The 26,515-nt window shown below is 41.1% G+C and overlaps 2 protein-coding genes across 5 annotated transcripts in view; one reads left to right on the forward strand and one right to left on the reverse strand.

Moving 5' to 3' along the window:
- ndnl2 (necdin-like 2) lies at positions 1 to 13,309 on the forward strand. Its single transcript, XM_034199605.1, has 11 exons — positions 1 to 145; positions 354 to 405; positions 6,163 to 6,282; positions 6,489 to 6,552; positions 6,896 to 6,975; positions 7,060 to 7,154; positions 7,236 to 7,315; positions 7,719 to 7,761; positions 7,872 to 7,934; positions 9,361 to 9,475; positions 12,894 to 13,309. The coding sequence occupies exons 2-11, from the start codon at positions 367 to 369 to the stop codon at positions 12,984 to 12,986; spliced, it is 792 nt and encodes a 263-aa protein (XP_034055496.1). The 5' UTR covers positions 1 to 145; positions 354 to 366; the 3' UTR covers positions 12,987 to 13,309.
- The window catches only part of si:dkey-96f10.1 (6-phosphofructo-2-kinase/fructose-2,6-bisphosphatase), a 22,521-nt gene continuing 9,220 nt past the window's right edge, over positions 13,215 to 26,515 (reverse strand). For 3 of the 4 annotated variants that reach the window (XM_034199602.1, XM_034199604.1, XM_034199601.1), the window contains exons 7-14: positions 23,845 to 23,966; positions 19,755 to 19,962; positions 19,158 to 19,304; positions 18,615 to 18,719; positions 17,102 to 17,231; positions 16,844 to 16,906; positions 16,698 to 16,762; positions 13,215 to 15,754 (exon numbers count right to left, since the gene is read on the reverse strand). In XM_034199602.1, coding sequence (XP_034055493.1) covers positions 15,695 to 15,754; positions 16,698 to 16,762; positions 16,844 to 16,906; positions 17,102 to 17,231; positions 18,615 to 18,719; positions 19,158 to 19,304; positions 19,755 to 19,962; positions 23,845 to 23,966 — 900 coding nt within the window. In that variant the 3' untranslated portion in view covers positions 13,215 to 15,694. The remainder of the gene's footprint in view (positions 15,755 to 16,697; positions 16,763 to 16,843; positions 16,907 to 17,101; positions 17,232 to 18,614; positions 18,720 to 19,157; positions 19,305 to 19,754; positions 19,963 to 23,844; positions 23,967 to 26,515) is intronic. The other variant, XR_004567382.1, reaches the window with a different exon arrangement.

Here is a 26,515-nt window from a genome sequence, read left to right on the forward strand (position 1 = left end):
AAGCGCCTGAAACCCACATTAGCGGGAATTTGACGGTTTGTTTTCAGAAAGAAGTTTGCATTTGAACAAAATCATTGAATATTTTTGACTAAAACGTTTATTTTAATACTCCGATACTTTCACTCCACTCTCCGGACACTGAAAGGTGAATATTTAACTTTATTTAATTTATATGTTTGCTTTTAAACAGCTAGTTAGCTTGCAGGTTTCCTTAGCTAATGGTGCTTTAGCTCTAACGGTTAGGACTTCCGTGACGGTTGGTCCTGTTAAACTGTGTTTTAATACACTTTCATATCTGTTTAAAGCCACATAAACTCACTGATCTGACCGTGTGTTTTATTTTTGTTTATAAGGCATCGTGTCGCCATGACTCAGAGAAAGAGGACGTCCAACACTCAGAGTAAGGTGAGTTAAAACATCCTGACCATAATCTTCAGACTCACGACAGTCCCGCTTCCTTTATCAACAAATAAAAGTCATATAAATGTACCGTTATTCTCAATAATAGAGGTGTAGAAACGATGTATTTAACCGCCTTGCAAGACATTAAAAACTAAGCTATAATTCAGAAGAATCGGCAACTTAGTGTTGGACTATTCTGTTTCATGTTCCACATTGAAAGTATAATACATATAACTATCTATCCAGTACAACACATACATGCATTATCTATGACCTATACCTACCTACAGAGACATGTCCTAAAGAAGCAGAACAAAAGTATTTAGTATTAGGAAAAGGTAATCCATAGATAAATGTTTTTTTTGATTTAAAAAAAGGTTATCTTCAATATATTATTTGTATTTGTCCCGCTCATGGTACGCAAAACCAAATGTACAATAATTGCCACAAAACATGACTCTACCATTGAGCGAAAAGGAGCAGGGAGAAGAATAACATCTTATGTGACCGGCCCCTTTCTAAAACAAACAAATAAATACAAATAGATGGTCTGCCCTTCATAATAATAATAATAATTATTTTATTTATTTTTTCACAGCCAAACATAACAGTATCTTAGGATACTAAGAGAATCACACACACAAACAACTTATTTCCCACTTGACGGTTAACGGAAAGAAACAAAACATCACATGTATAAGGAAAAGAAAAGTGCAACACCCTCATGAGTCCTACTGGAGAAGAAGGTGGAAAGTGACACATGATGATAATAACAATAACAACAATAACAATGGGACCCGCAAATACAGAGGAGACATCACATCAAAGACATGAAAAACATGAAGGACCAGAGTACAGACTTATTCACATTCTGCTTCATATAGTCCCATCTTTCTTCATTTATACAACTTCTTTAACTGAAAAATACAAATACAATTCTTTAGATCCTTGTGTTGAGAATTCCACAATTGTACACCAACTACCGAAATACTCTTGTTTAAGAGTAGTCCTTGCATATGGATGCTTAAAATGTAATTCCCTTCATGGTCTTCCTTGTCTGATCCAAAAACAAACAACTGTTGTAAACATGCTGGTAACATTCTGCTTTGTGCATTACTGATGATGTCTGCAGCTCAGCTGTCTCTGAGTTTCAAGAGTCCTGACTTAAAAACAGTCTGTCCGTGTGTTCTCTTGAGTCAGCTTTATGAATTATTCTTACTGCCCTTTTCTGTAATATTGACAATGGCTTTATGTTGCTCATGTACGTGTTGCCCCACACTTCTATACAATACATGACAAATGGCCAAATGAGTGAACAGTACAACATCCTCAACGCCTTGTAATCTAGCAAATACTTTGCCTTGTTTAGAACAGAAATATTCCTCGACACTTTGGTTTTAACATGTGCTATGTGTGATTTCCATGTCAGGTTTTCATCCAGCGTCACACCTAAGAATCTAAATTCAGAAACCCTTTCAATAAAAGCTCCATCAATGGACAGTGAAATGTTTTCATCTTTTTTTCTATTAGCAAAAACCATAAACTTCGTTTTATTCAAATTTAGGGTTAACTTATTTTCATCAAACCATCTTTTAAGTTTGACCATTTCATGTCCAATACACTTTGCTAACATGTTTAAATCATCTCCAGAACAAAATACATTTGTGTCGTTTGCAAACGACACAAATTGCAATAATGTTGACGTTTCACATTTGTGACCGGCTCCATCGAAATCAGTCGCATTGACCCGAAGACACCTTTTGAGTTGTATACACTGTTGGAAAGAGGAGATTCCTAGCTTTCTAATGATATCAGGATTGTTTTTGTACTTCAAATATTAAGCGAAATATATCACATTATATAATGACTGTCACCGAGTCATCATTTTGAGAAAAAGGCCTTCAAAGTTTCCTCTTCTCTGGAATCCATCGATCTGATTGATTATTAGTGGAGCAAATGATCAAAGTAGTACGGAGGGAAGATATTTTCGTTTGGAGGGGAAGCTCCACAAGTGTGTGTGTGTGTGTGTTTGTGTAATTTTGCGTTTGTGTGTATTGTGTTTGTTTCCCGGGGAAAACACTCACGAGAAACACCGGCTGTTGTTATGCCTGCTGTGACGTTAAGTTACTCCGTTCTCCGCTTGTAATTATACCGAAGCTTCAAAGTTGTATTTATCATCTGAATTTGCCGAAACAAGTTTAATATTCTGAAAGCCAAGACTTTGTTTAATTAAAATCAGATGAAAACAAACTGTAACGGACCCTGCCGTGTTATCTATGATTACTATACTCTTACATTCATAATGTCAGCCGGAGGGAGGGGGGCGGCGCTGCGGAAGAGCAGATTGCGAGTGAGAGGTGCCTGTCTTCATCCCTTTACAAGCTTAAAGAATGTATTTATCGTGTGATTTTGGAAATAAAAGTTTCATATTCTGAAAGCCAAGACTTTGTTTGTTTAAAATCAAACAAAACACCCGAACCCCGAAAAAATAGTTTTTTACGTAAATCCACGTTTATTCTGAAATGAGCCGTTGTTCCGACTCCGACTGATTTCGATAGAGCGGGTCACATATGTCATTGATGTACAAAATAAAAAGTGTAGGACGCCACATTCTATGTTCATACACTCCGATGGACTACCAGCAAATTCTACATATTGTTGTCTGTTATCTAAATAACTTTTTAACCAATCTAGAACTACTCCTCTCACTCCGTATCTATGTCATTTCGAAATGAATAGGTAATGGTCTATGTCAGGGGTACTCAAATACAAATCTTAAAGGTCCAAAATAAATGTTTCAATAAGACAAAGGTCCGTTTATTACGGTCATTCAAACTTTTAAACAATTGCAACAAGATTCTTAACACGAGGTTGCAAAAACAAAAATAATCTGAATGCAGCAGTTTTCATTGTTATTGTGTCTGTGCTTGACCCCTCAGAGTCGCAGTGTAAGAGCTGCACAGTTATGAATAAAGGCAGCTGCACCCTCTTTCATTCAGCATTCCCATTATTGCTTTATAAATGTATTCCCCCTTGTGTGTCCACTGAGGTTCGTCAGGCCCGACACATCTTCAACAAACTCCCCCTTTGCCTCATCATAAAAACTCACAAACACCAGCAACTGAGCATTGTCAGTGGTGTCAGTGGACTCACACACAGCTAAGGAAATGCACTGTGCATTTTTTATTCCATCACAAAGCTGATGACTCAAATCACCAGCCAGTATTTATGTTCTTCTGGTTGCTGTGGAATCTGAGAGGGGATTTGCTTGATTTGACCTGTTATTTCCTCTTTTTGTTTGCCTTCAACATGGTCTCCATCACTTCAGTCATGCATTCTTTTATACTGTAGTTATTATCCAGTGGAGAGTCCTTACCTACTGCCCTAGTTCAATCAAAGTGGTTACTTTTTTTTGGCTGGGCAGTGTAGTTTTACACACCGTCTGATTTGACTTTCTCAGGACTTAAAACAGTTTTTTGGGGGCAGACCCCCTCAAAGAAAAAAATATATTTACACACGTAAGGTCATCATCTTAATAGTTGTGTATGCTCATCCGTGAGCAGAGCATCAAGTTGACATGTCTATTACAGCTGAATGCGGCGATTACCATTTTGTTCAGCAAAACGCCTCACAAACGTATTAAGATCACAGCTTTAGTGCGTTTTGATTAAATGCTGAGTACAGCCAAACTGACAGTCTCTTCTCTGTCATTGTAGACCGCAAATACCTCATTCCTTCAGTGCGTGGGTCCGAATGCTTCTCGTTTTGCGCCGTCCAGTTCAAATGAAATCGCCGCCAATCGTATGTCCACGCTCGCGCCAGGACCGGGGGAGGGGTTACATGACGTGCATCTTGTGCTGCATTCACTTGCACTCGGACATTAGAGACTTTCTCTCATAAATGTCCGATGAGCCACAACTTTTCTTTCAAAACAAAGCTGCCAACTGGGGTGGCAGCTGGGGTGGCAAGGCCTATGTTTAGGGTGGCAGTTGCCACCCCGGTAGGTGAAACTAGGCTACTAGCTACAGTACAGATGGAACTAGATGAGCTGTTAACTCTCGCTCTGAATTTTTTTTGTTTTAATTCTCGCTCTGACTTAGACAGGTTGAAAGAGACACACACATTTTTCCCACCCGCAGTCCGCGAAGACCCGCCCTACTGTGCCTCTGATTCGCAGATTGTTTGGGGGGAAAAAACGCTGACTGGATGCTGAATGTGATTGGACCAAAGCGTTGACACACACAGGTGGAACACAGTGGAACAGTCAGACATGCAGAGCGCTGTTTGCAGTGGACATAGCGGATAATTTTGACTCGTTGCGAATGCGTTGTGGCGATGTCTCACATATAATACAGAGAGATCATACATATGAAAAGTATAATTTGCTCAGAGTCCGGAGATAGTGGTGGTTCGGTCCGGATCCGGACCGGAGTCCGTAGTTTGAGGATGCCTGGTCTATGGTGTCAATAAATACACCTATTGTGTATTTCTTTCTTTCTATAGCTGTTGTAATTTCTTCTGTTATTTTCATTAAAGCTAAAGCTGTAGATCAATTGTTCCTAAATCCATACTGACTCTCACAATAACTCGTTTTTTTTTCAATACAATTATCAGATTTTTGGACAAACACTTTCTCAAGGACCTTTGAAAATTGTGAAAGCAAGGACACTGGTCTGTAGTTGGTAAATTGGCTTAGTGATCTAATGTTTATTTTCTTAGTAATGGACAGCAGGCATTGTTATTTATGAATCGACAGAGACGCTCTTTAGACGTGCATTACCTCTCTAAGCCCTCTCCAGACGGCTAAGAGCTGGAATATGATTCTCTTTAAGAAGGATGGAGAAGGCAGTGAGGTGAAGGAAGACTACAGGCTGAACATTAAAAGAGCCTCTTGTTTATAATGGGGGGGTTGGGCTGCCATCTTGTGGACAGCTGTAGTTACTGCATGTGTACCCTTTCAAACCATTCAAATGGATTTATATTACATACACTTATGTTCAGGGGGTCCGCGGGGTCTTAAGAAGTATTACAAGTTGATCAATCAATTTAGCGAAAATGAAGGCTATTAAAAAGTATTAAAGGGCATTTTCCAAGGCATTACATTTTGTAGCTTGTTTTCAATAAGTATATAAATTGTCCAAAGAGGTTGTATTCTACAGTGTGCCTGAATGTAATCATTGCGTAGGTGTGTAGTGTGATTAGTAGTTTATTGATGGCATCCCGTTGGGTTTGACGTCATCTGAACAGGACATCGCACGCTCACTGCTTGATAGCGCGAAGCTCCGTTTACGCCGGTTGTTAAGCAACATCGTTATGGGGAAATGCAAGTCTGTGTCCAAATGGTTGGAAGATAAGGAGGAAGGACAATCAATACTGTATATAGTCAATGTGAGGTAAAGTGTGTCGCCAAGGTAACCGGTTAGAACTCAAAGTGGAGATGAGGTCTTAAAATGTATGGAAAGGGTCTTAAAAAAGGTCTTAAAAAAGGTCTTAAAAGACAAATAAAAATGTTTACTCTGGTGATGATAATAAAAATAATAGATTACATTTGTGTAGCGCCTTCCAATGGACCCAAGGCCGCTTTACATGGTGAACAACAAACGGGGCAAATAATAAAGTACAACATTAAATAAATAGGAGTGGGAGTGGAAGCAGGGGGACTGTGATGGGTTAGGGGTCAAAGGTCATGGTGAACAGCTGAAAATCAGTTATATTATATTTCATATAAACAAAATCAGGGAATATTTTGTTCGCCCGTAGAAAACCCCGGGTCCCGCTGCGACTCAGGAGGAAGACGACGACCAGACGTTCACTCAGCCGAGCACCACGCAGGTCCAGAGAGGGCTGGAGAAGCTCACACCGGCTCAGGTCGACCAGAAGGTGAGAGGCACACAGGGAGGGTCAGTGTTTCTGCCAGACCAGAGGGATGTCCTTTTCCCTTTTCCCTTTTCGTCATTTCAAGCGATACACTTTTTTTTAAATGACGGCAAGACGCCCCCCTGGCGGAAACGCTGGGAAGGGTTATTTTAGATCATCACAAAACGAAATGTTTTAAATATTTCCTCAAACACTTCTTTCCCCCGCAGACAGCTGAGGTGGTGCAGTTCTTCTTGGTGAAGGATCAGAAGAAGATTCCTGTTCGCCGAGCAGGTACAGCGGCACACGCTAACTCAACATTTCAGTTTGAAGTTCAGTTAAAGTTCAAGATATCTTCTTTAATCTAGTGTTTTAGATCCGGTATGTTTTTTCAGCTGTATAGAAAGATAGTATAGATTCTGGGGCTGCATATTTATTGTGATTCTATTGGAATTAAAACGTTTTTTATGGTGAATGTATAGGAAGTAAAATGTGGTTATCCACTGGTTTACAGCTGCTCCTTCTATCCACAAGCTCTATTTGAATGAAGATGCAAATCCCCCCGAGCTGAGCTCTGAGCCAAACGGAGTCAGCGGACGTGAAGGGAAAAGGCCTCATTGTTTTCTCTTTCTTTCAGATCTTGTGAAACATGTGGTGAAGGAGTACAGAAACATCTACCCTGAGATCATGAAGAGAGCAGCACGAATCTTTGACCAGGTCCGTTCAGTCTCCGAGGAAACCTTTCATACTGAATAATCAAAGAAATGTACAAAGGTTTCTCTCTCCCACTTTCTCAATCAGGTATTCGGCCTTAAAATGATTGAAATTGACGCCAAAAATCACATGTACATACTCATCAATAAGTTGGAGACGGTTGAGGGAGCGTCGCCGATCACGTGAGTCTCGCTGCATATCTTTGAAATGACTGCATTGAAATGATATTTATTAAAACGGTTGTGTGTCCCTTGTGTGTGCAGCAACCCGACCAACCCAAAGATGGGTCTGCTGTTTGTCATCCTGAGTGTTATCTTCATGAAAGGAGGAGTTGTTGGAGAAAGTGAGTGAGATGTAGAGCTGCTCGATTAGGGCACAAATCACAGTCTCGATTATTTGGGTCAATAATTGTAAATGCGATTATTCATTGACTTTGAAAACATCCATTTATTGGAGAATTTGAACAGTATGTTTTTAACAGTTGATTACTCTGAACTTAAATTATAATTCAACTGAAAAACCAATAAAAAAAATTATATAATAAAAGAATAATCGTTTTATTTAGATTACGTTGTTTTCGTAATCGTTGCAAGCCATAATCGTAATCGCGATTCAAATCCGATGAATTGAGCAGCCCTAGTGAGATGCATTCATTACCAACTCGTATGAGTCCATTCTCCATGTTTTCCGTATTAATGTGCGAAAACCAGAATTTGGGAATAATTGTGTTTGTGTTTGTGCGTCAGACCTCGTCTGGAAGACGCTGAAGAACCTCAAAGTCGACGTCGGGTAAGATGAGTTCTCATTACCTCTGGATGTGTGATTTCTACACCTGAGTATTAATGACTGTTTGGATTCATTCTTAACTGATTGTGTGATTATTTGAAAACCGTCCCCAGAGAGAAACACGAGGAGTTTGGTGACGTAAAGAAGGTGGTCACTGACGAGTTTGTGCGTCAAAGGTAAGAACATGTTTCACCAGATCACTCGGTTTGCACGGCTAGTTAATTTGTTCTAGATTAAGCAATAACCTTTTGGTCTACACACTCCAGGTTTCTAAAAATCAGTCTGCTTCAACACACTCACACACTCACACACACACACACTCAAGGTCTTGGTTTGAGGTCACATCTGCTTACCAATGTAACCTGATTTCTCTGAGTAGCCTCCCTTCATCCAAGCATCGTTGTGGATCCCTGTACTCGGGTTCCTCTGCCCTAATTATTTATAAGGACTGGTTACCCGTGCATGTAAGCACTCTTGATTGTTCACCCCTCCTCCAACTCCTTAATGTGTGAAACCCCTCGTCTGTCTAAGCTAGGCTATAGCTCACTTCACTAATCCCCTGTGTCTGTGATCAGAAGGTCACAGGTTCAAGCCCCTGCTGATACCTCTGTATAAACTGTACTATATCTCTGTATAAACTGCACTGGTGTGATCAGAGCCAGAGTGTCTAAGACCATAGACTCTGGTTTATACCACACCACAGATCAACAGGAGAGTGGAGAACACTGGGCCACTTCAGAGTGCTCTGGTCCTGCACTGCTCCTGACATTATCATTATGTATTTCTGTCTAATGTTGCTAACCCTGAATGTTTCTCTGTCATTTACCATTCTAAATAAATACCACGTAGTGACTTTCTTATGCCGCTTTTTCACTGCATGGTTCGGCTTTGAACAATTACTCCTTGGTTCTCTATTTGCATACGTTTTGGATAGAACCAGGAACCTATTTTATTTGCATTTATAAATATTTCCCCACAGTCAAGTTTCAAAGCAAGCTAAGCTGATACTAGCAACAGTTAAAACAGCAGGGCAATTGTTTATTCAACTAAAACAAGTAAGCAGTTAAAAAACTAAATAGAAGCAAACACCTTTTGAGGGAAACCAAACCTAAACAATACTGCCTGCTTAAAACAACAATACAAAATGGATGCGTGCTCATTTCAGCGTTGAGTTCCTAGCTTTATGACTATGGGAGAAAAGGACACTGCATTAATATCTTTAAACACTGTGTGTGTGTGTGTGTGTGTGTGTGTGTGTGTGTGTGTGTGTGTGTGTGTGTGTGTGTGTGTGTGTGTGTGTGTGTGTGTGTGTGTGTGTGTGTGTGTGTGTGTGTGTGTGTGTGTGTGTGTGTGTGTGTGTGTGTGTGTGTGTGTGTGTGTGTGTGTGTGTGTGTGTGTGTGTGTGTGTGTGTGTGTGTGTGTGTGTGTGTGTGTGTGTGTGTGTGTGTGTGTGTGTGTGTGTGTGTGTGTGTGTGTGTGTGTGTGTGTGTGTGTGTGTGTGTGTGTGTGTGTGTGTGTGTGTGTGTGTGTGTGTGTGTGTGTGTGTGTGTGTGTGTGTGTGTGTGTGTGTGTGTGTGTGTGTGTGTGTGTGTGTGTGTGCAGGTACCTGGAGTATACACGGATCCCCCACACAGAGCCGATAGAGCACGAGTTTCATTGGGGTCAACGTGCTGAGGTGGAGGTTTCCAAATCAAAGATCCTGGTGTTCATGGGGGAGGTGCGTATCAGAGAGTGATCACAGCTGCCTCTATACTTGAACACTCTACTGTTGAGTCTTATCCTCACGGTGAGCTTGCCAGGCTTTGTGATGTTGCTGTGCCAGGACCAGTGTTGGGCAAGTTACTTCCAAAATGTAATACAGTATTTATTACTGTCTTTTTTAAGTAATGAGTTACATTACTTTTATATTACTTTTGAGTTACTTTCACCAAAATAACCGCAAAAGAATGGCTAGGTATTTAAAATGTAGTTTAGTGCAGCAACTGTGTAGTTTCTTAAGACTACTAACAACTTTTATTACACGGCTTAGTTGAATACTCGATTCTGATTGGTCAATTCCGTTGCTAAGGAGGATCATGAAAGAGAAAGAGAAAGTAAAAGAGGGAGCGCTGGACGTCAGATAAATGAACAGAAGAAGGCAGACAGGAAGTAAACACTCACAGGAACACGGTATGGGCTCTGCAGTGTTTAAGGACTTGTTAGTGGATCAGAAACTGAACAGAGTTGGACAGCGCTGCCGTAAAGTTGTTGTTGTCGCAGTTCCAGCCGTTGGTGCGCTGTGGAACGGAGTTTTCTTTTTTCTTAGCGGAAGAAATACGATCATTTTAAGTCAATAAAATCATTTCAATTACTAGTGGGAGTGGATTCCTTAGTTTGTTTAGTATCTGGCCGTGTGATAAGCGGGATAATGTGCAGCGACTTGGCCCTTCAGGCTCATCAAGATCAGCCTGACTGATGACGTAAACACCAGGCTGACTAATCTACCGGCACCATTTTTCTCTGGTGTCGGGATGTTAGTGAATTCTTAAAAAACAAAACACCATTTCATTTCGGGTTAAAATGAGAATTGTAACGTATATATATTTAAGTATCTTACCCACATTTCATTAGTAAAGCGTTACATTACTTCGTTACAGCAAAAAGTAATCCATTACTGTAACGCGTTACACTCAACACTGGCCAGGACAATAGTCAGAGATACAACCTTATTTAAATATAAAATGTTCTATTACACTCTAGAAGAAGCTTTAGAAGTGTTATGTTGGTATAATATTTGTTTTTCTTTTGCACTTTTGCTAGCTGTTTCCCGGTCTACACTCTGTGCTAAGCTAAGCTAGCTGTTTCCCTGTCTACACTCTGTGCTAAGCTAAGCTAGCTGTTTCCCTGTCTACACTCTGTGCTAAGCTAAGCTAGCTATTTCCCTGTCTACACTCTGTGCTAAGCTAAGCTAGCGGTTTCCCTGTCTACACTCTGTGCTAAGCTAAGCTAGCTATTTCCCTGTCTACACTCTGTGCTAAGCTAAGCTAGCTGTTTCCCTGTCTACACTCTGTGCTAAGCTAAGCTAGCTATTTCCCTGTCTACACTCTGTGCTAAGCTAAGCTAGCTATTTCCCTGTCTACACTCTGTGCTAAGCTAAGCTAGCTGTTTCCCTGTCTACACTCTGTGCTAAGCTAAGCTAGCTGTTTCCCTGTCTACACTCTGTGCTAAGCTAAGCTAGCTGTTTCCCTGTCTACACTCTGTGCTAAGCTAAGCTAGCTGTTTCCCTGTCTACACCATGGATGTATAATAAGAACTGGATACAGCGTGGGAGGCGGGGCCTCATTCATTCCTATGAGAGTTGCTCAATGGCGCATGAAGACAAAATGGCCCAACTTTTGAGAGAGCGAAACGTCACAGATTACCCAGCATGCCTGAGAAGTACCCGTATGTGCGCTCATAGCGCATGCGCAACTTTAACCACGCCGCCCAAAAGGCTCGTTCACATTAAGCACGTGAATTTGCGTACACGTAACAGCACCGCGCGTTCATGACAGCATGGTACTGGATTTATATTAACGAGGCGGCAGTTAGCAGCTAGCTAGTAAATTATGCTAAGTTACACATCAATCGTTATGTACTTTTATATTACGCTGACATCAGGATCTAGTGATATCCAAGCAACAGAGCTTCATTTAGTATGATACTTGTGTGGGTTGTACATGAAACCACTTGGTAATATATAAAAATGTATATGTTGAAGCCTGTTATGATCAATTGTGAGTTAAAACTTTTTCTAAAAAGTAAAGCTGATGATGGATTACTGTGGTGGAGTTAAAATAACAATTGCCTATTTCTTTTTGATAATAGTAGTAATGATAGTAGCTGTGATTATTCATGTTAAGTAGCCCACAAGTAACTAAAACAATTGCAAGTGCAATAAGAAGCTACAGGAACGTTAATCTACGTCGGTAATATTAACTTTATTTAATACAAGATTTACATCATACAGCCCATGTAGTATAATATTTTACAAATGATGAATTACAGCAAACATGTGCAATATATCCATTATTACAGCTCCGTGGGCTGGCAGTAAGGCGATATGGTCCGTTGTTATTGTGCATCCATGGGTAAAGATAAACGCATGTAGTAGTGCTGAACACGTAACTTGAACGTGCCGGGCGGCGCGGTCCCGTGGGTTAGATGCGCGTTCATAATGCCGAGGGAAATAACTCTCAGAATAACGTTATTAGCACATTTTTACAACTTGAGGAACGAATGTTTTTCATAAGGGCTATACAAGTGTTCATACTGGGTAGTTTATTTAGTTTTAAAAAAATTATCCAACGAGTTACAGACCACTCTTTCCCCATGTAAGTCAATGGGGAAAAGTGTTTCCCGGCCCAGCAACCTAAAGGAAGTGTAGTACCGCCGTTTGACCAGCACGAATATTCTCATCAGACTCCGGCGCACTTCCTGGGGGCTTGGTCTACACTCTGTGCTAAGCTAAGCTAGCTGTTTCCTTGACTTCACATTTGGTGCCCAGATGTGCGAGTGTTATCTCTCCTTTAACTCTCAGCAAGTCCGGCAGTGGCTCGGTCAGTAGGACTGTGAGCCGTAGGGTCGCCGGTTCAAGTCCCCGACTAGACCTAAATATGGAGTGTGGACTTCTACTTGGAGAGGTCCCAGTTCACCTCCTGCCCTGCCGTGGTGCCCTTGAGCAAGGCACCGGACACCCCCCTCACTCCCATTGTTCCCCGGGCGCTGTACAATAGCTGCCCACTGCTCCTAGTACTAGACTCCTGGTACAAGGATGGGTTAAATGCAGAGAACACATGTCACTGTGTGCTCTGTGTGCTCTGCATGTGTGACCATCAAAGAGGGTTTCATCCCTCCATATTCTATTCTATTCTAGAAAGTGAATGTGTTTAGTTATAATGTTGAACCACTTCACATTTATCTTTAAAGTATTATTTTGCATTGTCACCAAACAGCACAGTGAGCCCCTACTTCCTGTTTGCACCACTGTGTGTTCAACAGCTGCTTCCAAGTCGTTTCTCATGTACCTCTGAATGTGGAGATAACATGAAGTGGTTCAGATGGACATGAAGAGGTGATTTAAAGTTGGCTAACCAAGATGTGTTGTGTGATTTCAGCTCCATGAGCAGGACCCTCAGAGCTGGAGTCTGCAGTACCAAGAGGCTCACAGCTCCAGCTCCGCGCAGCCCAGCACCAGCAGCCAGAGATAACTTTTATAGTATTACCTTTTTCATTTGAAATGATGGTGCTGAAAGACAGAAGCTACATCTGTGCCACCATGTGTTTTGTATGCAGTTTTGCAAAGCCTTGGAGTCCGTTTAAACTCAGTCAAATCCAATCCTAGTTCTATTTAATATTTTATATATTTGTATGTTCATACGTTACCTTTGTAGGCTGTTGAGTTTCAATTTCATTTTTAAATAGGATCACACACAATATTCAGGTTTCCATTTTTGTTTTTATTGTCTGTACTTTGAAAAGGTACCAGTTATTTGTTCATGTTCAGAAAATAAAAGATTTTATGTTTGATCAATGATTGCATTATTTTGACTTTTCATTCATTTCCCTCACATACGCTCACGGCTGTACGACACGACGACGTGTAACTCTTCGACATCGCAGCTACATATTACAGAGCTCTGGACACACGGGCACAACAATGGACGATAAGAGCAGTTTGAAAAAGCTGTGACCTTTCCCCGAACAAAGCACACACGTACAGATTTGACATTGAATCTGCTACGAACTGAACATGGGTTTTAAATCCTAGATTTCTGACGAAGACACTTTTCACATTGTGTTGAAATAATACATGCATTTATTTACACTTTATTTCATGTGGTGGCATTTAAATAAAACCCCTGAGAAGATTGTATTTTCTATTGGTCCTCCAGGTGACAGAAATGAGCTCAAATCCGGAGGCCTGTATCACAGAGCTTACCGTTAGTTAGCTGGTTATGTTTAACGGCCTTCTATTCGGGGGCGGTGGTGGCGAAGTCCATAGGGACTTGGCTTGGCAACTGGAAGGTCACCAGTTCAAGTCCTGGCAAGACCAAGTGCTACTGAGGTGTCCCTGAGCAAGGCACCGTTCCCTACACTGCTCCCTGGGCGCTGTTCAAAATGGCAGCCCACTGCTCCTAACACTAGGATGGGGATTAATAAAGTATATCCAACTATTCTGCTCATCAGTATGTAGTGTCTCTACATGTCTCCATGCTTTAATGTTCAAAAAGCTCTTTATTTTCCTCATACTGCCTGTGCTGCTGCACCTCTTTTCACCCTCCGTCTGAAACCAGAGCCCAGTCTGCTCTGATTGGTTAGCTGGCCCAGTCTGTTGTGATTGGTCAACCGCTTAGAGATGTCCCGCCCCTTAACCTAATCACATAGAATTGTGTTGGAGCGCTAACCACTAGTATATTTAAATATATTTAACGTGCTTTGTGATACAGGCCGCCAGAACTTGAGCTAAGGTCCATGTAAACCAATTTAAAAACACTATATTGCACCAGAGTCCCTCATGTATCTTAATAAAATGACCAATGTCAGTTAAAAACAGCACACACACACTGTGCCTCTGCCTCCAGTGTGTGTGCAGTGAGGGTGCATAGAATACTCATGTTTAACTCATGTGAGGCACATCATGGTATTTGGGCAGTTAAAGTGCCAAATGTCCCTTTTAATTATATTAAACCAGAACACCGTGACACGAACACCACACCCTGGTTATAATTACCAGTGGGATCTGTACCTTTTGTGGATTTAGACAGGATACGAAATGACTCCGATAAACAAGCCACTCCTAGTTTAAGAAACAGTTTGGACTTGTTCACTTTCTTGCCAACAGTTAGTTGAGATGACGACACCCCTCTTATTTTTGTATGTTAAATATGAGGCTCGGCCAGCAGCATACAAATAAGGTTAACATGACGGTAAGGATACACAGCATTTAATTTGTGTCAATAAATGTGATACAATCTCCCTAATCACGGACTGAAACTGAATACTAATATTGAATACTATACTGTTGAGTCTATCCTCGCTGTGAGATTGGCTTTGTGATAACATTGTGCCAGGCCAAGAAATAGTGTGAGATATAACCTTATTTAAATATATAATTTACCATTTTTACACTTTGGTTTCTCATGATTCCCCTCACCAGATATAAGTGGTTAATCCTTAAGCTTGAGAAGGGTTGGCATATATTTATTTTTCACAGAGCCAGGCTAGCTGTTTTCCTGTCTACACTCTATGTGCTAAGCTAAGCTAACTGTTTCCTTGACTTCAGATTTAGTGCACAGATATGAGAGTGGTATATCTCCTTTAACTCTCAGCAAGAAAGTGAATACGTTAATTTATCAAAATGTTGAACTACTTCCACATATTTCTCTTTAAAGTATTATTTTACATTGTTACTAAACCCCTACTTCCTGTTTGCACCACTGTGTTTTAAAAGAACTGCTGCTTCCCAGTCGTTTGGATTCTCATATGATGTACCTCTGTGAGACACAAGATAACACGATGTGAAGTGGTCAGATCATGGACATGAAGAGGTGATTTAAAGTTTCCTGATGTATTATTACAAGTAGGGAGGAGGAAATGAGGGATGAAGAGAAGAAGACACAGACATGCATGTTCACGAATATCCAAACAGATCCTGGTCACCTGACCCGCAGTAGTTCACTTTCACAGTAAAGGAAGTCTCCTCTTCTTCAGGCCAGACGTCTGAGCCCTGCATTATAAAGTGCTTTACAATGGAAATAGGCTGCCATAGGAGAAATGTCTAATTTCATATGTCACAATGATTTTACATTTCACAACAATTACCCAGGTAACAATGAACACTAGTATCACTTAAATTAAAAAAGGCCACTTTCTATTAAGGTGGATGGAAATTAAACCAGTTCCCCCGTGTCGTCCTCTAGATGTGATTCGGGACCGTCTCCAAAGCCTCCGCCGGCTCTCTGTCCACGTCCACGTTCTGCAACAAGAGACAAGAAAGTTAACGATAACTTCATTACTTGAAATTAACCAAAGGGAGAAAACTAGTTTAAATGTATCACATTTGTACCAAGTATAGTGTTTGGGCACAAATTGGTTGATAAGCTTAAATCAGACCTGTGGACTGACTATTAGCACTAATGGCACATTTCCACTGCAGCGGGGTAGCCCGTTTAAGCGTCCCTAAGCGTCCTCGGGCTGCCTCGCTGGCCGTCCGAGGCCGTGGCGCATTCCCATTACAGTTTAGGACCTGGGGTAGCAACGCAGTGTAGGCGGGGTGATCGGCTTTGTTGTCCCGTCGAGCTCCCGCTGGATTTTATCATCCCCAATGAGATGTAGGAACGTCGTCACCTCCTCGGTCGACCACGGTGTGCTTTTTTTTGACGTTGCCATTTTTGTAGCTACTCCGTTTACAAAAATGCCGTGTATAAAAATGCTGCAAGCTTGCTTCTAGATATATGCGACACTAGGGATGATCTCGCGCGCGATCTTGTGACGATTCTCTCCGACCAATCAGCAGTCGAGAGTGTTGACGTCACTAGTTCAGCCCTGGCCTGATAGAACCACGATTTTATGGGGCCGAATAAAGAGGGAAAAAGTACCCGCTAGCCTGTGCTACGCTATATGGAAAGGCCACCAAAAACTGGCCTGGCCGCTTGAGGACGATTAAGGATGCTTAAACGGCGCTACCCGCTGCAGTGGCAATGCGCCATAATACATGTATTATCTTAATACATGTCCTAATTTATCAAGAAGTGTGATTATAGGGACAGTAACATTTTAAACCCTGGAAAACACATTACTGTGAAATCTCACTTAATGATCTAATATTACTGCAACTACTTACATTTTCATTATTGTTGAGTAATCTACCTGTCCCTCTAGTCTACACGTTTGTGAAAAACAAAGTACAAATAAATTACCACTGGTTTGTCTCTGTGTGTGTTGACAGCTTCAACGTTCAGAAAAACAGACTCCACTTTACAACCTGAGAGCAAAAGAGAGGGGGTCATTAAGGAGTTTATACGTCGTCGTTGTGAATGTGTGAGGAAATAATTGAGAGACTGACCGTAGGCGACAGGTGTGAGTTTGAGCACCGTGTGCAGAGGACACTTCAGGTAGGGCAGCTCGTCTGACACACAGGGAGAAACGACAGTTACATCTCTATAAAAATACAGTAGTATGAAATACATATACCCAAGTCTGTCTTTCTGTCTTTTTTGCTGTTAAGAAGTGGATTCATGACCACTTGGACGTTTGACAGGTGTACTAAGAGATACCTGAAACTATAAATATTTGATTGATAATTGTTCACATCACTACTCACGAGCAGTCTTGTTGAGGAAGTAGGCGAGCAGACATCTCATGACGGCCTGGTGACAGATGACCAGAACGTTCTCCTGCCGCTCCAGCTCCATGATGACCGGCTCCAGACGCTGCACCAGGTCCTCGTACGACTGACACACACACACACAGAGAGAGAGAGAGAGACATGTCAAACTGTCCACACAAAGTCAGTTAAACTCGACTGTGGTGCCAACACATAAACAGTTAGAACAGAAGATAAGTGTTGAAATAATTATCATTAGTCTATAGACAAAATTAGATGTTTGCAGGTTTTTACGTATTGCCTGTGAACATGAAGTAAACGTGTTTATTCGTATTCTATTTACTAGGATGTTTTGATATGTATGACTTCAAACTTTCTATCATACAAAAAACACATTTTAATAGTCAAACTATCGGTTAAGACAATCATCAAGTTAAACATGTATTTTAATTTTATTTAACCAGATAAAAGCGTTGAGGTAGAATCTCATTTTCAATGCTGACCTGGCCAAGAAGGCAGCAACGTTACACATAACACAAACATATAAAATACAGAGAACATAACTAAGACGAAAAGCAGTCACTACATTGAGCACATTAGGACAGTAAGAAAGGTATTACTTATTACTGCAAGAGCAGCTGGTGGTAAGGACCTCAGACAACTTCAATTTAAAACATGCTATTGAGACAAGTGCCGTCAGTTTGAGGCGTGATTGAAGGTCATTCCAAGACCAAGGACCATAATAGAAAAGACTCCTTTTTCCAGCCTCAACCCGCACAGCGTACCTGGACCCGTATCCAGGCACTGGATCTGAGGCTGTAAGAGTCACAAACTGGAGCAGATCTGGCACATATGTACAGTGGAAGCTTACCTAAAATGGCTTTATACATTAATAAAAACCAATGCTGCATCCTACGCATACTAAGTGAGGACCATCCAGTTAGGCTGTACAGTGTGCAATGATGAGTCCTATCGGGTGCATTTGATATATAACGCAGTGCAGCGTGGTAGAGTGGGTCAAGTTTGGCCAAAACAGTGGGACAGGCAAATCTATAAATGTATTTACTGGTTCCATATCTTCAACTCTTACCCTGTTTTTTGTTATTGTTTAATGAATATCTTTGAGTTTTGGAGGGTTTTTCACCAATTTAAATACTTATACGCATATTTTTGCTTTTCATTTAATCCTAAATGAATCGATTCCCTATATCGTGTCTCAATGAAATAGAAAAACTAAATTCTCCTTCAGATTTTGTCGTCCAATGTTTTGTCTTATCCTTTAGAACAGTCTCCTGTGATAATGAAGCCTCTTGTTTTGAACTCGTCCGCAGAGACTCCTGAGGGCATCACTAATTTGCACACCGTAGTCATGGTGATGAACACAACAAACATTTAATCATCAGGACTTCAAAGGCGGAACATGAGTTACAATCACACATATAGAACTACAACAAGGGTGCTGAAGGACAACATTCGTCCTTGTCTAGTTAATCAAACTCTCCATCCTCACCTCTCCTTTAGGGTAGCGGTAGCGGTACTTGTCTTGGTCCCTCAGTGCAAACTCCTCTGGGTAATGCTCCTGAATCTCCTCATACGTCATGTCCTCACACACACCCTGAGGCACAACACAGGAACAAATCACTTCATGTGGCAGTGGGGTGTTGTTCGAGCGATGGGGGTGGCTGGTTTAATGTGTGTGTGAGAGCAGAGTCTCTCACACACACATTAAACATAAAACACACACTTAACACATGTTCTCACCCCTTCATACTCAAACAAGGAGACAGTGTATACATGTTTGCAAAATGACACAAACTATGAACAAAAGAGTACATGCTGTGGACATTTAATACAAAAACATTCTTCTAACACATATCACTTGTGTCTTTTTTAACTGTCCTTAAGTGTACGTTTGTTTGTGGAGATTATTGTGCTGAACGAAACTTGGAAGTATCATTTGTGTACCCAAAAGTGTATTTCAGGCAGTCATCTAAAACCTAAAGGAGCTTTTGTCGATGGAACCAGTGCAATGCAAAATGACAAAGAAACTCACAGCGTCTATCTCGTTGAGGGCCTTCCACTGCTCGTACGGGACCCCCAGAGCCTCGGCGGTCTGGATGGTCCTCTTCATGTGACTCGTCCACACCTTCAGGTCGCTGATGCACTGACCGCGCATGTAGGTCCCCAGAGCGCTGGCAAACTGACGCACAGAGGACAGGCGTGACCAACAGGAAGTATCCATATCATATTCTATTTACATGTATATAGACTTTTTGGACTACTTTTTATTGTATTATATATGTTGGATTGTTGGAGGCTTGCGTTTGATTACGATGAAGCTCAGCTGTGTTCCAAGTTTGCCCGTAAGTCTTTAACAAATGTAAATTCATAGAGTCTAAATCCATCCACCATTTTGCAGGAGTTTCAAGCGTACGAACGGGAGCTCTTCTGTACCAACAGTGTGGAAAATGGTAAGTCTGATTAAAATACACAATATGTTAGAATTCATCAGCGACACTATGTTTTTAACCTCATTACTCTGTTGGAGGAGATCTGCCATTTCTACACTGTAGCTTTGTGCATCTGACAATAACACCGTTGAATCTTGAATGTAGTATCTATGACATATCGCAGATTATAGACGCCTAACCTTTGCCCCGCGAGGCGACAGCCCGGAGTCCCCCCCGATGCGCCCTGACAGGTTGAGCTCGCTCTCTCCGTGGCGGCTCAGGTAGATGGACCTCGGGGTGACGTGGATGTTCATGAGGTAATACACGATGCGGCTCTGGATGTGGTCCTGGACCCGGTTCACCAGGTACCGGCTGCCCACGTTGAAGATCTTGATGTAGGACAAGTTCCTGCGTAGAGATAAGATACTCTCAATGCTGTGACCAATGTTCCACTTCTTGTGAGGGGGGGGGGGGGGTTCTGTTTGTTTCTGCAATTTCCAGTTATAAGAAAACCAAAACCAGGAAATGTGAGAAATGGTTGTATTGTCTGTTAAATCTGCACTCCTTAATAAAGACATTAAAAAGACAAGATACTCTTTTTTACACACACCACACACACACACACACACACACACACACACACACACACACACACCACACACACACACACACACACACACACACACACACACACACACACACACACACACAAACACACACACCACACACACACACACACACACACACACACACACACACACACACACACACACACACACACACACACACACACACACACACACACACACACACACACACACACACACACACACACACACACACACACACACACACACTTTTTTTACGCTGCTATGGGCAATCTTGCACCAAAGATATTGATATTGAAGTGACTGTTATCTTGTATATATTGATTGTTGTGTTTTTGTATCTTAATGTGTGTAAATGTGTCTGTTGATTGTGTATAGGATATACATATTTATACATATCTGTATAATTTTACATTCGGGATTGTTGGAAACGTCATTTCGATCTCTGTCTGTAAACACAAACTGAGTAAGATGGACATTAAAGTTGACTTTGACTTCATTAGTCCAGAAACAGGGAGATGTGCAGTTACAGCACAACATTAAGAGGAGGTCTGCAAATAACATCATGACACAGAAGGACAGTACTCAACATGGCAGGTGTCGTTTTCTCTATATAATATCTGAGTCACAGGATATCATTTATTTTAGTGTGTTTTATTTATTGCCGAATGAGGTAACACACATTGTGATTGAGCCTATAGCCTACTAATGAATGTACTGCTATATGTATCTTTGCAGTATTACAAACTGAGTGTCTAGGGCAGGGGTGTCAAACTCAAGGCCCGGGGGCCACATCCGGCCCGCGACTTCATTTTCTGTGGCCCCACAAGAGCGTGCAAAGAATATAATATGTGTATTATACGGTTACATGCTACTTTACAGAAGCATGTTGCCCATAAACTACATGTCCCACAATGCATCTCAAATTAGACTTTTTTCTCAGAATTAGATTTTTTTTTCAAAATGTTATTTTTTATTTCAAAAATATTTTTTCTCCAGAACTGGCTTCTCTTTTTAAATCATTTTGTAACATTCTCACTGAAGAGACTTGCAATTATTTGCTCTAGACTTCTGCTTTCAGATGAGGTTAATTATGAAGTTATTACCCTATCTGATAATAATCTAATGCAGAGGAAATAATGTAATATGACACATTATTTTATATATATGATATATTTATATATGTATTTTTATATAGTCTTAAAGTTACAACCGGCCCTTTGAGTGCAACCATAATGCTGATGTGGCCCGCGATGAAATTGAGTTTGACCCCCCTGCTCTAGGGTGTCCTTCCCAGATAAAATGCTGTAGTATGTTTCTGTGAATGCAAGAAGAACACTCCTCCAGCTGCTGCAGCTGCACATTCACAGCAACGGGTGAAACACGAGTGGAATTATGAATGAGTCCCAGGAAGGGCCATGTGTTTGTCAGTCAACGTGACACTTGCCGCTATAGGTCATTAAAAGTGCATCTACAAAACAAGACATTGAACATTTTCTGACAGAGGATTAGTTTGACTTATTGAAGGGAGTCAAAGATAAGTAATGAGCAGGAAGAAGGAAGAGAATAAAGTCACTTCAACTCTATTTGCTGCTTTCAAAGTATGATACAAATATATTAGACTGAGACTCAAGACTGTAAGAGACTAAGGTATACTTGACCATACGGATATAAGGCATACAACTGTATTACACCGTATAACATTTCAACACCATGTACATCAGTCGCCCGTAACTCATCCGTTTGTCCTCTTGTCTAAATAGGCATCACTGTAATACAGTATTTAATTTAATCTTACTGTGCAATATTTAATTTTACATTCTGTTCTTGTATATATCATATTCTATTAACGTGTATATAGACTTTTTTTTAATAGTTGTATTTTATTATATAACTTTGTTGCATCGTTGGAAGCTCGGGTCGTAATATCTTTCATTTCCATTTCTTTACTGTCGACTCACTCAAGACAAAGAGCTCCACAACTTCCTCCAAATCCTCAACAATGTGAACAACTACTTACACCTGACGCACCGATGCCTCAGAATCAAATCCGGTCACTGTTACAGAACGACTGGAAAGGCCAAATAATGCCTGACTTCTTAAATGGACTGACTATAGTTCCTTTAGCTGCCCCTCTGCATTCTGGGACGTGATATTAAACCGTGTTTCTAAGATAAGCTGGTGATAAATAAACAATAACTGAAATACTATCCTATATACAGTATGTCTATGCTCTGTAGTATAAGTCTATATTCCTGCTACTGCAGTATTTTTGACTTTTTTTAGAACATTTTAATTATCCAGAATATTTATATCGTTTGTATTTGATATAATATTTTTCTTTTTCATTTCATTTTAATTGTTAATTCTCTATTCCACTTCTTAAGTATTGGTATGTTAATGTCTGAACATACTGCTGCTTCTGTAACTAAATCATTTCCCAAATTGGGATCAATAAAAGTATATAAATATATATATTTATCTATATAGGGACTTTAAATATGTCTAGTTCTATTCCATATTTTCCCAAGAAAACATCACTCCACTTTCTATACAGGACACACCTCTTCTAGCATCAGCACTGAATGTGGATGTGTTGAAGCAGACTGTGTTGTTGTTTGTGTCTCTGCAGATCTGAGGCCTGCACTACGAAGCCGGTTCAACCTAACCTGGATATGTTTGAGTTAGCCGGTTGGCCTAATCCAAAACATACGCTCTCTCGCTAAACTGTACTACGACGCTGGTTATCAAGTGGATCGCTCAAGCCAGCCGTGTCCTATCTAGTTAGGTGCGCGTTCACATGAAAGGGGTGGTATTTGGAGCATTCGACCAATCAGAAACATGGAGAAGTGCACTGACAGCGCAGCGTCATACTTCCTGAATGAAAAGTGAACTTTAATACTAGTCAAAAATGAAGAAGTTAAACTTTAAACATCCATGACTTAAACACTTGATCCAGGATAAAAGCCACATAGCTGCACCTGCAAGGTGAATACAGCTGGCAAAAGAAAAAGTGTTTGAATGCGTACATTAACAGGTTTATGATATCACGGCCCCGTCTAAGACACGATCTGACTTTAATTACATTTGACTCGAGTGTTTCGTCAACTTAATGTGTTGCTTAAAATAATACTTCTGCATACAGTATGTGACACTGTGAGTGTTGCACGGATACGGCTCAGCTGACTGAGATAAGGAGATATATGATACATTATGAAGTGATATGCCCTGACTGTACTTAATGTTACTCTGATCCGGTTACTTATGTTGTGGCAGATATTTAAGTAAGCTTTCTTAACGCTAATGTTATAATAGCCAGATTGCTCTGAAGATGGAGGTGATATTCTATTAATGTTCACGTTCACACAGTCGGTGATTTTTGCCGGTCGTCTATCCTGCAACGGCAGTTTTTCTGTATTTCCTTTCTCTTGTAATATGACTTGATCGCTTTAAACTCCGCACACTGAGCTCTGATTGGTCAGCAGGTGGTGCTTTCACTGAGTTGAGCTCTTAGCCTGCAACCTAACCTGGTCCCGACCAGGTTAGCCGCTAAACATAAGTTACCATGGAGATCTAGCCTGCTAAAAAGAGAACCAGCTTCGTAGGACCGGAAAGCCGGAGTTTTCCCTGAATTTAGCCGGCTAAGCGAAAATCCTGCTTCGTAGTATACCCCCCAGCTCACCTGTCCTTGTTGTCGTCCAGCGGGATGTAGGTCATCTTGTAACACTCGATCCTCTTCAGGAAGTCGGCCACAGCCTCCTCTTTGTCACAGTCTTTGTAGTCCGGACTGCTCAGCTTCACTTGCTGTTTGAGAGAGAGAGAGAGGAGAGAGAGAGAGAGAGAGAGAGAGAGAGAGAGAGAGAGAGAGAGAGAGAGAGAGAGAGAGAGAGAGAGAGACAGAGAGAGAGAGAGATATGGAAGTGTCTGACTGAAATATAAAATAATAGATATGTCCAACACAACCGGCCTCGTGCAAGATCATTTTTGTATCCAACATTTCAAAATGTCTTTCTTTCATCAGGTTTGGACTCAAAAGGCTTCCAGAAGAAAAACAAACAAAAAGGTTGAGTACAGAAGATGTACTAAATGACTCCAACATGCCACTTCAAGATGAATCTGTCCATCATGTGCTGCTTAAACAATGTCCATCATTAAAACAAATAATGACATGTAGCTGGTTGAGACTAAGAGCACGTACACACTGTTGTTTCCCACACTATTTGTGTGTATACAAAAAGTGTTTCCAAAACAATCTCCAGAGGGGCATCAATGTTGATCCTCTGGCTTGTTGTTTAAGTGATTTCCCGTAAACAGACACAAATGATAATGTAAGCTGCGCAGGGAGCGGTGTGCCAATAAAGTTAATAACGACTTCCTGTACGGGCTTTCTCTGAGAACGAGACTGAGCTAATACTCATTTAAGATGTCCATTTCGTCTGATTTAATTTAAGTGTATCTTAGAGCCATAAACCATGAATATGTGAACCGGCTGTCTGTCTCACGCCTCACCAGATGTTTCCTGTGATGCAGTGTTGTGGTTTCAAACTGGAAAGATGTTGTTTTCAAATGAAAAGGTTAGTTTTTCATAAATAATAAATCTTAAGTATAGTTGTTGTCTGAAGCATGCCAAGAGTGTAGGATAGAAATAGAAGCTAAAACATAATTTATCTGCAGCAACATTGATGTTTTACGTTTTTTAAATGACGATAATGAACCTCACACAGACTGATAACTGAACACTCATTCTAAAACTGAAATCAAACTAGGAGGAACAAAAGCATTAGAGATAGTAAGGCATTGATAACAGCAGGAGCAATGTTTCTCCACATGATCAAACCGTCTGCTGTGTGTCTGATCCAAAACCAGCCAATCAGAGACAGACGTGACCCGACTCAGTCTGACCGCTGCCGTCTGTCCCTCAAATAACAAATGAACACTGAGCTTTGGCTGAAAAATGGTCTTGGCTCGAGGCACGGCTCTCGCAGGGATCTTAGAAACACAACTTCCTGTTCACACACACACACACACACACACACACACACACACCATGTATACATCACTTCAGGGGACATTACATTCACTTACATGCATTTCCTGGAGACTTACCCTAACCTTAACCAGAACCAACACATGCCTAACCCTAACCCTTACCCTTAATCCTAAACAAGTCTTCACCCTAAAATTAATGATTCCCCTCATAGGGACCTCCATTTTGTCCCCATAAGGGAGGCGAGTCCCCACACGTGACTAAGTAAACAGATTTAGGTCCCCACAAGTATAGTAATGCTAGGCCACACACACACACACACACACACACACACACACACACACACACACACACACACACACACACACACACACACACACACACACACCACACACACACACACACACACGACACACACACACACACACACACACACATCACACACACACACACACACACACACACACACACACACACACACACACACACACACACACACACACACACACACACACACACACACACACACACACACACACACACACACACACACACACACACACACACACACACACACACACACACACATCACACACACACACACACACACACACACACACACACACACACACACACACACACACACACACACACACACACACACACACACACACACACACACACACACACACACACACACACACACACACACACACACACACACACACACACACACACACACACACACACACACACACACACACACACACACACAGTAGGGGTTTGACATTAAGTGATTGGATTGGCTGCCTGACCACTTTAATAATCAAAGTCTGGTCAAACCCTACATGTATCAGAATAATCTGTATAAAGCAAATTAACCCTTTTAAACATTGCAATATGTCTCACATAAACCTGGATCATTTCCACAAACAAATCACAAAACCACAAGTGCAACAAAAGCATATATTAAAAGAATGGCTAATTAATCGATAGCGTGTGTGAGTGTGTGTGTTAGGGCTGCACGATATATCGTGTTGTGACGATAATCGCGTTATGCGCATGCGCGATTTTTTTCTCCTTTTTAGGACGTGCGATATTAAGTAGGCAAATGAACTCAAGCACGTCATGTTACAATTATTTTGCTGCTTGCTACAAAAGGAAAAGTCGCGCGGCTCTCATGTCAGGGGTACTTGAGTGAGTGACATGCAGGCACAGCAAACAACCAATCACAATCATTCTTGATCAGATCGCAGCAGGATAACCGAGCTAGCTCAGCTTGTTGCTCTGAGAACTTAAGATCCAGAAGTCCGTGACTAAAATCCTTCATCCGGTTAAATATTGTTACAAAAATACATATTAGCAT

Source organism: Gymnodraco acuticeps, unplaced genomic scaffold (genome assembly GCF_902827175.1).
Source record: "Gymnodraco acuticeps unplaced genomic scaffold, fGymAcu1.1, whole genome shotgun sequence".
NCBI classification, from domain to species: domain Eukaryota; kingdom Metazoa; phylum Chordata; class Actinopteri; order Perciformes; family Bathydraconidae; genus Gymnodraco; species Gymnodraco acuticeps.